The sequence below is a fragment of the Lacerta agilis genome, chromosome 1 (genome assembly GCF_009819535.1).
Source record: "Lacerta agilis isolate rLacAgi1 chromosome 1, rLacAgi1.pri, whole genome shotgun sequence".
NCBI lineage: Eukaryota > Metazoa > Chordata > Lepidosauria > Squamata > Lacertidae > Lacerta > Lacerta agilis.
The window spans coordinates 98,395,107-98,406,795 of NC_046312.1; the positions used below are offsets into that span (position 1 = coordinate 98,395,107).

General features: G+C 48.5%; 1 protein-coding gene and 1 long non-coding RNA gene across 3 annotated transcripts in view; one reads left to right on the forward strand and one right to left on the reverse strand.

The window, feature by feature from the left end:
* The window catches only part of ZEB2 (zinc finger E-box binding homeobox 2), a 163,768-nt gene extending 155,851 nt beyond the window's left edge, over positions 1–7,917 (reverse strand). For both annotated transcript variants that reach the window (XM_033164342.1, XM_033164351.1), the window contains exon 1: positions 7,802–7,917. In XM_033164342.1, coding sequence (XP_033020233.1) covers positions 7,802–7,874 — 73 coding nt within the window. In that variant the 5' untranslated portion in view covers positions 7,875–7,917. The remainder of the gene's footprint in view (positions 1–7,801) is intronic.
* On the forward strand, positions 7,872–11,414 carry LOC117055034. The gene is made up of 3 exons (XR_004427567.1): positions 7,872–7,967; positions 9,355–9,462; positions 11,300–11,414. It is a non-coding gene; the product is annotated as an uncharacterized LOC117055034 (long non-coding RNA).
* The last annotated feature ends 275 nt before the right edge of the window (positions 11,415–11,689 follow it).

Below are 11,689 nucleotides of genomic sequence, written 5' to 3' on the forward strand. Positions count from 1 at the left end.
TCTTGGCTTTCTGTTGCAGAATGCAAATCTAGCCTGCCGGCGGGTGAATGGACTGAATTGTGATTAAGAAGAAGAAGAGACCCTTTCTTTGTTCTCCCCTCAGGGGATGTTTACTGGGAGAGACACAGCGGATCAGATATGAAAGGCATTCAGGTCAGCATTGATGTGAGCGAAAGTGAAATCATACCTAAGGCATTCAAAAGACCGCCGTGTCAGGGGTTCAGCTAACGGTGCAGCTACTCGCTCTGTGTGTGTGCCTCGGTGTGTGTGTGTGTGTGTCTTCCCTGGTAGGCATACGAGAAAATAAAAATAAAAAAGCCGCCCACAAAACAGGCATGGTGTTTTGTTTCTACAGCTCAAATATTTATTTATTTTCTTACAAAGTTTTCGATTTCTTCACTTAAAAATAAAATAAAATAAAATAAAATTCCAAACTTGAAGAGAGAAGAAATAAGTCACCTTGTTTCTCAGCTGTGGGATAATTCTGGTTTTGTCTTGATTTTAGAGGTGGAAGGGAATGGCGCCCACCCAAACACCCACCCAACCCCTCCGCCTCCTTCCTCTCTTTGGAGTGTAATGTGAAACCTGCCTTTCCTTGGTGCCTCCATATGGGCTCTATAGGGCTACATTAGACATCTAATTGATATGAATGAAGAAGATAGGGCCGCTGAGTGGTTGAGGCAAAAGAGGCTAATCCAGTCTCGCCTCCATCAGAAGCGACCTCAGGAGAGAACAGACAGCATGGCATTTGGCGGGGGTGGGGTGGGGTGGAGAAAGAGAGGATGAAATGGTCCAACACACCTGAGAATAAATAATAATAATAATAATAATAATAATAATAATAATAATAATAATAATGCTTTGCATTGCCATTGCAACGCCTCAGACCCAACCCCAACTTCGCTGAATTTAGGTTCTGCAACCATAAATCCAAATAGACTCTTCCTAGGCTTTTCCACGAGGAACCACTGGGAACCTAGCTTTGCAAAGTTTCTGCTGCTTAAACAGACAGAAGCTGCCTCCTCATCCGGCCCAGCGCGCAGCAGCGCTGCTATCGCTAAATATGTATCCATAGTCCACATACACACGTGCATGGATTTGGGGCGGGGGTGGGTGGCTTGTGTGCAACAGCCAAATCCTAACACTGAAGCAAACCTTTCGGAGTTCAGGGATGCTTCTTTCCCGAGGATTGTCCTTAGGCTGGCATCCTAAGCTTTTAAGAACGGGGAAGGCGGGTGTCAACATCCACTGATTAAAAATAATAATAATAAAAACGGTAAGGGAAAATACAGGCGCGGACGCGCGCACAAAAATAGTTAATGAGACTTTTTGCGGGGGGGGTATATCATTGTTTTATCCCCTTCCTTTTCCCCTTTAGAATAGTTGGTTTCGTTTAGATATCGGAGGGGGTTCCCTCCCCCTCCCCTCCCCATCTGTTTCTTGGTAACATTTAATGCTGCACGTTTTCAACTAGTGTTTCTGCCTCAGAGACTTCTCTCTCTCTCTCCCTCTCTCTCTATCTCTCGTTGTCTAAAAAAGACAACTAAAGAGCAATCAAAAAGGTGTCTGACTTCGCCATTCAGACAATTGTACCCTTGTGAGAATGCCTGGATGAATGGTACGGTGGACACCCCAGCACTATTGACGTTATAAACATGTAAATGAAACACATTAGGGCAGACAATCAATTGTCTGTGGGCAACTTGCGAACCTGCAAACTCCCTCCGCTGCGTGACAGGCACAAAATAGGGTCTACCTTGGGAAGCCCAACGGGCTCGGGGGTGGGGGTGGGGGCTGAGGCTAGGGGGGGTGGGCAGGAGAGGACAAAGGCGTCCCTTTCAGAAAGGAGAAAATGCACCTTAAAAGCAAACGGGGGATAATGCAGATTGCCCAGATGCTGTGGAGGCCAAACACGCCTGATGCCTTTCAGGGAATCAACACTCTTCCCACTTTTAAAGGAGAGAGGGAGAGACAGAAAGAGAGAGAGAGAGAGAAAGGTAGAGAGATTCGCTTCCAGCCCTTAGGGAGTCTCCCCCCCCCCCGCCCCTCAATACACACAACGCTTGATTTTTAGACTCCCCTGCGATTTTTCCAACCTTACGTGCTTAAAAAAGAAGAAGGCTCTACTCAATTTCCCTGATTCATCTGTAAGATCCAGAACTGAGGGGAGAGGGAGAGAGAGGGAGAGAGAGAGAGAGAGAGAATATACGACAAATGAAATGAAATGGTGGGGGGAATATTAGACGGGGCGGGGGGCGACTTTCTAAGACGAGTCCCAAACTCTGAGGCGACACGTTTTTAGACGGCACTTGATCTACGGGAAAGGAGAGTTAACAGATTCTCTTGAGGACTTCCATCTCTGCCCGCCAAGAACCTCAAACTGAAATAAATACATCCACCTTGACAGGGGGGAAACAGCCCCTTGTGTTCTCCGGGCGCCTCGCTTTGCTCGGGTGTGAGAAAGATGACAGGCGGTGCACACCTTGGCCTCTTCTCTGGAGTGCCACACACACACACACACACGTGAGTGTGTCATTCATATAGACAGAGATGCATATATTATATACAGAAGCACGCATATATGTGTGTCTGCAATACACAAATAAGAGAGCCAGGTTTTGGGGGGAAAGGGGGGAGGAGAATGCAGTATTTTCAGAGATCACTCAACTTTTCAAAATAAAAGGATCCTTTTGCTGTGGATTTTCGCACTTGTAAAATAATAATAATAATAATAATAATAATAATAATAATAATAATAGGGCTTGCCTCGGGACATTTCCCCCAGCTGTTCCTGAAACGTCCAAAAAGTAGAAAAATAAATAAATAAAATACAACTAACCAACCAACCAAAAAAAACAAAAAGCACCCCACTCGCTTGTGGTTTCTCCCTCTCTCTCTCTCACTGTTTTTCTCCGTTGCCCTCAGATTTGCACCCTACACCCACACCCACACACCCACACCCTAAAGATGTTATTTCTCAGCTGGGAATGTGGCTGGGAATCTCCCCCCCCCCGTCTCTTCCCCCCATCTTTTTGGGGAGCTGGCAAGCCGCTCTCCAGAGAGAGGCTTGTCGAGGCTGCTGTCAGTTTGGTTCCCGGACACGAGAGATGAGCGAGGCTGCCCGCTTGGTTGGCCTGCTCTTTTGGGGATGGGGAGGGCGCACGCACACACACACGGTCCTTGCTCCCATTCCTCCAAGAGATCGGGAAGAACTTTGTGAAGGGACCCCTCACTAAGGGCAGAAGGAGGCGGAGGAAGTCAACTTTGCCAGGGTTTTTGCTCCACTCTCCTGCGCTGCAGAGAAGCATCCGAATGCCCAACCCGTGGCTCTTTTGCTTTTTCAAAAGCAAAACAAAACAAAACCCTCAAGCCAGCCAAAACCCTAATCCTCACCATCTCTCAGAGAGACAGGAGAGAAAATTGATGGGGAGAGGACTGAGGTCACCCCGTGATCACATCAGTCGCAGCATCTTCTTCCTTTCCAAAGGGGGCCCATAACACCCTAAGCATCAGCCGCCACAGCAAGAGCAAAAACTTGGGGGAAGTTTGCAGCTCGCCTGGCAGTGGAGATGGTGGTGGATCCCCCAGGGGCAGAGAAGGGAGGGGAGGGGGACGCAGAGAGTGGGGTGGGCTGGGGGTTGGAGAGGGAAGAGAAAAGAAAAAAGCAAATAGAAGGCAGCTTGGGGGTTTGCCTCCTGCTCGCAGAGAGAAAGTGTTTCAATTCACAGCGAGTCAGGCGACTGGGAATCATCTGACTGAACTTTCCTGAAAAACCGACAGGCATTCCTGGACTGCTGCGGGTTCTTCTGAGCTCCTACAAGCGCCAGCTCCTCTGGGGGGAGACCACATTAAAAGGAAACGATTCCCCCTTTCTGCCCTCATTTCAGCCACACAAATCTGGGCATCTCCGCATCACACTCCCACGCCACTTCCTTCTCTCCTCTAAGTCAATTTATGAACTTGCTCGCTTGAAAACAACAACAACAACAACAACAACAACAACAACAACAACAACAACAAGAAGCCTATAATGATTTGAAGCAGCATTTCATCTTAAAACTTAAAACTGCCCCGAATGCTCTCCAGACCTCTGCTTAAGGTCTTCATTCTGCCCATCATGACTTGCCATTGCTTTAAAATTAATATGGGGCGGGGGAACAAGCCTTGCACAAATAAATAAAATTCCATCAGTCTAATTTATGCTATTTTTTAAAAGCTTCTCCCCTCTTTTTTTTTTAAATGAAGCCACAAATATTTTGATTCTCATGAGCTGCCCCTGAATTTCTTCTCCCTGATTTCGATTAGCACCGTTCTGTGTAATGTTATCAGGAAAAACACAACCACAGCAAAGTGACATCTTTTCCAGGAATCCAAAAGAAAGGGGTGGGGTGGGGGTGGAAGAGAGAAATCCACTCCCGTTCAGATAAATCCCCAGCAAATCCCAAAGGGGCCAATACGTGTTTGTCGAGGAAAAAATAGGAGAGGGAGAGAGAGAGAGAGAGAGAGAGAGAGAGAGAGAGAGAGAGAGAGAGAGAGAGAGAGATGAAAAGGAAGGAGGGAGGAGGAGGATGAGAAGAAAACACACCCCTGATGTATCTACCTGCTATTCAAAATTCGAATAGTTCTCACTTGAGACATGGCTTAACGAGAAAACAAGCGCATCATCAAGCAGAGAAAGATGTCTGCTTTTTGTTGGGTTGGTTTTAAGGGCAACACCATCCTCGCAGGTTTGACACTTCGAGTCAAACAGTGGTTAGACTTTAGAAGAAGTTTGCAGAGTCTAAAAGACACAGGTTACTTTCACCTGGCAAGAGGCGCTCCCTGCCTCTCTTTCAAGGCAACCCAGCAGAATGTCGGGGGGGGGGGGAGAGAGAGAGAGAGAGAGAGAGAGAGAGAGAAGCAGAATGACTATTACTCAGGGGGTCTTTCTGCATTGCTCTAATGATGCCTGTGTTTCCTGAATGCATCTCATGCCTGATCTCCACGCCGCTAATGTCACCTCTCTCTCTCTCTCTCTCTCTCTCTCTCTCTCGGAACAAACTGTCAGGAGGAAACACTGAACATGCAGATAGATCATACATGCAGATATTCACCACACCACAGTGGACACGCTTTCAGGAGATAAGCTAACAGTCTTAAACACGCGCACGAGGAAGAGAAAGAAGGTGGCTTGAACCACATCACCCTTCCCAATAATCAAGAATGCCAAACCTGAATCTCATTCTATGTGATATTTAACATATCCTGTGTGTGTAACGCGCGAGGTGGCGGGGGGCGGGGGCGGCGGCGGCGGCGAGGACGGCATAGTTGACATAAAAGGTTTGCTCTTTTAACATTTTTTGTAAAGGATTGAAGGGGGTGGGGAGAGAGGAAAGCCCTACAGCAGACAGTGGTAAGCAAATCAGCTTAATAATAATAATAATAATAATAATAATAATAATAATAATAATAATAATATTCGTACAAAAGAGGTGAAAGAAAGCTTAGGAGTGCTTTTAAACGTCTGCTAAATTACAAGCGACGGGTGGGAGCGGGTGGGCAAGAAAAGTGCCTCTTTCGCCAGGACCACCTTAAATAACGGCAGGCACCAGGCTAAAAGGGAAAGTGGCGGGGAACGCGGAAAAGCGAGGGGGGGGAGAGAGAAGAATATACCCCGAATATATTGTTTAGACTTTGTTTTTTGCCTTTTTGGAAAGCAGCCTCGGGGAGGTGGGATGGGGTGAGTGAAGACACGGCAGCCCGTGGGGCGCACTTCGCCAGGAGTTTCTGCCCTGAAAAGTCCCTCTCTCACACTTCCCCAGCGACGGGGAAAACGCACAAAAACTCGCCCACATTTGTTTGTAACCAACCTTTCTCTTTGTGTTTCCTTTCCTTTCCTCCCCCCCCCCGCCAGCCCAAAAATATTGCAAGTAACATCAGTTCGGGTTTACACCAGTGTCTTCCTCATGCTCAACTCCCCCCCCCCAACTCTCTCGAGAAAAGTTGCTCAGAGTGAGGGCCAAGGAAGTGCCATGCGGAATGGTGTGGGGCTGGAGTGTGCGAGTGTTTAGGTGCGCGGGGGGGTGGAGAGACTTGGAACTTGTGAGTCAAGGAAGAGAAAGGGGGCAGCTGAAACCCTCCCCCCCCAACATCCGACGTAGGATATGTCCCGGGGCCGCGCAGGACCCCCCTCCCTCCCCGTCCGCTTCTTCCGCGATCAGAGGAGAGAGGGCCACGCGCGGGACACGCACGACCCTCCCGACTGCTGCCTGCTCGACAGAGGGAGTTTCCTTGGCCGCCCCCGAAAAGTAACTCTTCCGCCCGCTCGGCTCCAGATTTCTCACGCTGCTCTCCCTCCTCCTCCTCGCCCCCCCTCTGCTTTTCCCAGGGTCTGGCTAAGCGGTTGAGGTTTTCCTGCGTGTGTGTTTTAATGGAGCTGTTCAAAGATCGCCCCCCCCGTAATCCCCCTCCTTTCTCCGTGTGTCCATTCCCTCCTTCTCTTCCACCCCCACCCCCACAACACAAGGAAGGATCTGGTCATGACAACGTGAAAACTACCGGACGTTTTCCAAAGTGCCTTTTCTTTTCTTTTCTTTTCTTTCTCTCTCTCTTTCTCTCTCTCTCTCTCTCTCTCACTCTCTCTCTCTCTCTCTCTCACCCTCAGCTCTTTTGCTTTTCCTGGGTCTTGTGAGAGGAGGGGGGGTGGAGGGAGGGAGAGGGAGAGAGAGGCTGGCTTGGCTTGGCTGAGAGGTGATTGTGGCCGTGAAGGCAGCGATCAAAGGGAAACAAGAAAGAGACAACGGCGGGGCCAGAAGGAGGGAGAGAGAGAAGGAAGGAAGGAGGGGAAGAGGAAAGAGAGCGGGCGAGAGGAATCTAACGGGTCTTCTTGGGCGATCTTGCCGGCGCAGGAGCGCAGCAGCCGGGACCGTTAGCTGACTCGCCCCTGAGGCGAGAAACTTTCTGCTTTTCCCAACGCCCTAAGCCAAGAGGAGCGACGGAGACTGGAAGAGGGGGGGGCGGCGAGGAGAGGAGGAATCTCCTTTCCTCTCTCTCTTCCTTCCTCTCTCAGCGCCCGGAGTCTCCCACCCCCGCTCTGCTTCCTTAAGGAATCTGCCCCCCCCCGCGCCATCAACTCCTTCAAGGAAGCCCCGGGACCTTCCCCCCCCCCGCCTACTTTGATCGGACTTCTCCAAAAAGAAAAAAAGAAAAAGAAGGAAATAGGTGGGTGGAGGGTGTGTGTGAAGCGAACCAAATCTTAAGGAGCGCTGGGGGGGGGGGGGGGGCACACAGACACGCACAGGAATAGCAACGCCCTGGGATCCCCCACCGCCGATCCTCTCTGCCACTCACTTTCTCTCGGGCTCCCTGAAACTCTCGCTCTCTCCGCTCCAGAAATACACAACAAACAAGACGGACAGATCTCTAGCTCGCCCTCCCTCCGTCTCTTTCTCTTTCTCTCTCGGTGGGTCTCTCTCTCCCCCCCCCCTTTCCTCCTCTCTCTTTTCTCCGCCGCGGCGCAAGCGATCGCCCTGCTCCAAACCCACCGCGGGCATTGGGGGGTGTTGGGGGGGGCTTTTTGCTGCTTTCTTTCTAGCAACACCCCCACCCCGCTTCGTCCAATACGCACACCTCCCTTCATATTTCCTTGCCTTTTCTCCAAACCCTCACCCCCCCACTCCGTCGGCAATCGTCTCGAAGTGTCGCCAGGACCCAAAGTAGAAAAAAAGAAAAAAAAATGAAGAAGGAAAAAAAGTTTGATGGAGGGCTTCCCCCTCCCCCGCTCTGCCCTCCCCCTTCCCCGGCGGCTCCCTTCTCTCCTTACCGTTTTTCCTTCTTGGATTGGCTTGTTTTCGCCTCTTACACCTGGGGCCATCCGCCATGATCTGCTGCTTCATTGATAAGAGTGGATCAGATGGCAGCTCGCATGGACTCGACTCCCTGATTCAGCAGCACGCAGACTCTATGGAGCAACCAAACAGAGGCACCGGGTGGGCATGGCGAGATCCCGTTCAAACGCGCGGCGCCAAAGGGAGCCCACGGACACAGCGGAGAGGCTCTCCCCACAGGCAACCCCCCCACCCCGACACCTCCCCACCCTGCACAAAAGAAGGACCCCCCACCCCGAGCAGCCCAGGCGCCGCGCACAGCAGCGCTCGCGTTGCGCACCACACAGCGCCACACACAAAAAAACACACACGCTCTCCCTTCGCCCTTCCTCGGAAGTGTCTGGCCGGGGGTGGGGGTGGCTTTTTTCCCCTCTTTTTTTTTTTGCTTTCTTTGAATTGCATGCTCTTCTTTTAACAGACAAAATACCTTCTAATATTATTATTATTATTAACATTGTTATTAACATTATTATTATCTCCCGCTCCACCACCAGTGATCAGACACACACACAAGTATTACATCTTCAGAAATGACTCATGACCCTTAGAGTGAATGCACTCGGTTTAATGGTTTTGTTTTCTGTCTCTCTCTCTCTGTGTGTGAGTTTTTAAACAGAAAAAAAACGTTGCTTGACTCAAATTGCTGGGCGGATTTTTTCCTCCGAAAAGTGCTGAGGACCTCACGACGCTGTCTCTTGTTTGCATAACCAATGACACCTTAATATATATATATATATTGAAAGTATATGGCTACGAACTGATAAGAGCTGCAGAAGAACAGGCTTATCTGCCTTCTCGCTCGCTCGCCCCCCCCCCCACGTTTCTCACACTTTTAAAGTCACGTTGGCAGTATCCTGCACAGGGTTCTCCCCCCCCCCAATGTAATTTCAGCCTCCCTTCTTGAGAAAGAAAATAGGAAGAGGGGTTGGGGGAGAGATGTGAAACTACTTTTGTGAGACTTTCTTATTAGTGGATCTCATTTTTTAAAAATTGTGTGTGTGTGTGTACACACACACACACACACACACACACACACAGTCTTGTAAAACTGGTGCACTTTCTCGCTGACACGGCCGCAAACTGGATGTGAGCTTTAAGACTGTCAAAACTGGGGAAACGAGGAAACCCCTCGCTGTCTGGCTGACCTAAGCAAACGCTGTAGCTTCAGAACATGCACCCACACAGCACAACACAAACAACAACAACAACAACAACAACAACAACAACAACAACAACCCAGTATACTCTGACTTAAGGACCAGTTTAAACAAGGAAGGCGGAATGGGTAGTGTGTGTGTGTGTGTGTGTGTGTGTGTGTGAGAGAGAGAGAGAGAGAGAGAGAGAGAGAGAGAGAGAGAGAGAGAGAGAGAGAGACTATAAAAGATGCAGCAGATGCAAACTGTAAAACAAGGACAATTAACCCTTGCTCTACTGGACCAAATTTATCCTAACCTCGTCTTTTGTCTTCCCCCTTTTATTTATATACTAGGCTTTTGCTCTAGAAATGGACTCGCAGGCTCGTCTCTTTAGGCTGCAAACCTCTCACCGCACTTGCATGAGAGCAAGTCCCGCTGAAGTCAGGGGAAGTTACTTACGAGTAAGCATGGGCTGCCCAACGCAGAACTTTACAGATCTGGCAGGAGAAGGGGAGTGGGATTTCCTCCCTTCCTTTTATGTGGTTGTTTCCCTATTAACTTTAAAGGTGATTTAAGAAAGAAAAAAATGAAATAAACCTTGCAGCAGTGTGTTGTTTGGAGATTAGCTTCAAATGCACTGTGTTGTGCAGGTAAGGCTGTGTAAGATGGCACAAGCGAGGCCAGCCCTGTGTCTTGGACTCAGCTGCCTATGAATCCATCTTGAGCCACCACTGAAATGTGTGTGTGGAAGAGTGAAGGGAATCAGCACCCCACTTCATGTTTGCTGGAGACTTCTAACTCTGTAGCAACTATCTTCTCCATTAAAAGAAAAGATCTAGCAGGAGGCTAAGAAATTATTCAAAACAACAACCTGATCCTTGAAAGCATCCTTGGGTAAGTGGCGAAATTCTCTAAGAATCTACCAATGGAGAGGATCACCGTCAAGGATTCTCACTGCCTACTTACCCTTTGATATTCAATATATATATATATATATATTTTTAAAAAAAGGTTGCTAAAAATTGTGAAAATTGGGATCTCACCAAAGTCCCCCCATTCCACCCCTGGTCTCTTCCTGGGCGAATTCTGATTTTGTTTCCCTCTTTACATTATTTATTTATTTATTTTGCTACAAACGACTTTAAAGCAAGTTGCAGTCACTACTTTCACTTCTTGTTGAGAATCCCAGAAGCTGAGGTGTTAACTTCACCCAGTCTCAGAGAAATAAAAGCAAGAAATGAAACCGACTAAGCATACAGAACAGCAAAAAAAGAAAAGAAAAGAAAAAAACTTTCTTGGTTGCTTTGGAAGAGACAAAATAGAAGCCTGCCACTAACCCTAAGAGCTGCAGCAAGCTAATAATACATTTGGTGGGGCTGGTTTGCTGGGAGTTCTTTTTAAAGCAAAGCCCCAACTAAAATCTTATTATCCAGCCATGCCTGTGTTGGTCTTGTTCACAGCTTGAAAATCATTAACAGGTACGTGCAAACTTTAAGATGTGTAAACGTGAGGACGAAGAGAAGCGAGCGGAATGCTGCTAAAAAAAAAAAACCCTAAAAAAAACAGACCGAGGAATAATAGAAAGGCGAACTTTCCCTACTCCTGGTGGGAACTATAAAACGGAAGATTAAAATGGAGGGGGGGGGGCAAAATAACCTTTTCCACCTGGTAAGCCAGGTGGGTTTATGTCCTGGGAGAGCGGGGAGACCCTAGGTAAGAACAGTTTGCAGCAAGAAACAACTCTCTCTCTCTTTCTCTCTCTCTCAGAAAGTGATCCCAAGTAAATGTAGATTTCAGTTCAAAAATGAGAACTCACCCCACCTCACCACTTCCTCCCTAGCTGTAGACAAGGAAAACAGACCCCAAGACAGCAATTGTTTTTAAAAGAAAAAAAGAAAGGAAAGGAAAAAGAGGTGGGGAGAGAGAAAGAGAGAAAGAACGAGAGGGAGAGGCGGAACAACAATGAGCAAAAATAGAAAAGAGAGGAAAATATAACCGAGAACGTACCTGCGAAGTCTTGTGTGTAGTTTTGGTCAGCAATGGAGAGAAGAAGAAGCATGAAAAAGCCGCGGAGTGGAGGAAGGAGGGGAGAAAAAAAAGGTGCAGGGAGATGTAGCTGGTTGGAAGAGAGGACGAAATGGTCAAAAAGCCTCGGAAAGAGTTGTCGGAAGGGACCGTTATTCCTGCTGGGCAGGTTAGGACTGATCTCTTTCTGCCACTCCAGGAAACACAAACCTGGGGACGGACTGACGTGTTACGCCTCTTCTAATGACATTTTTTTCTTTTTCTTTTCTGTAGGAGAGAGAGGAGAGAGGACCCTGAAACACACGCCACCTATCTTTGTGGGGAGGGATAATTGAAGAGCGCCAAACGTGAGCATCATGTGGAAACGTGATCGCCAAGTTTCTCTCTGGGAAAGGAAGGATCTGGGATAGATTATACCTTGAAGTCTCCGCGAACGCTTTAGTGGAAGAAATGAAATTCCACCTCCCTCTCTCTCCTCCTCCTCCTCCCCCCTCCCCTCCGCCTTTCCCTCCCTCTTTTCCACCCTCCCCTGGCCTGCCTGCCTCCTTCCCTCCCTCCCTCCCCAGCCATCAAGTCTTTGGCATCATTATCCTCTTCGCTAAATCCTACTGGATGCGAGGCGGAAAACGGTGAACACCATTCACAGAACTAGCCCAACTCAAA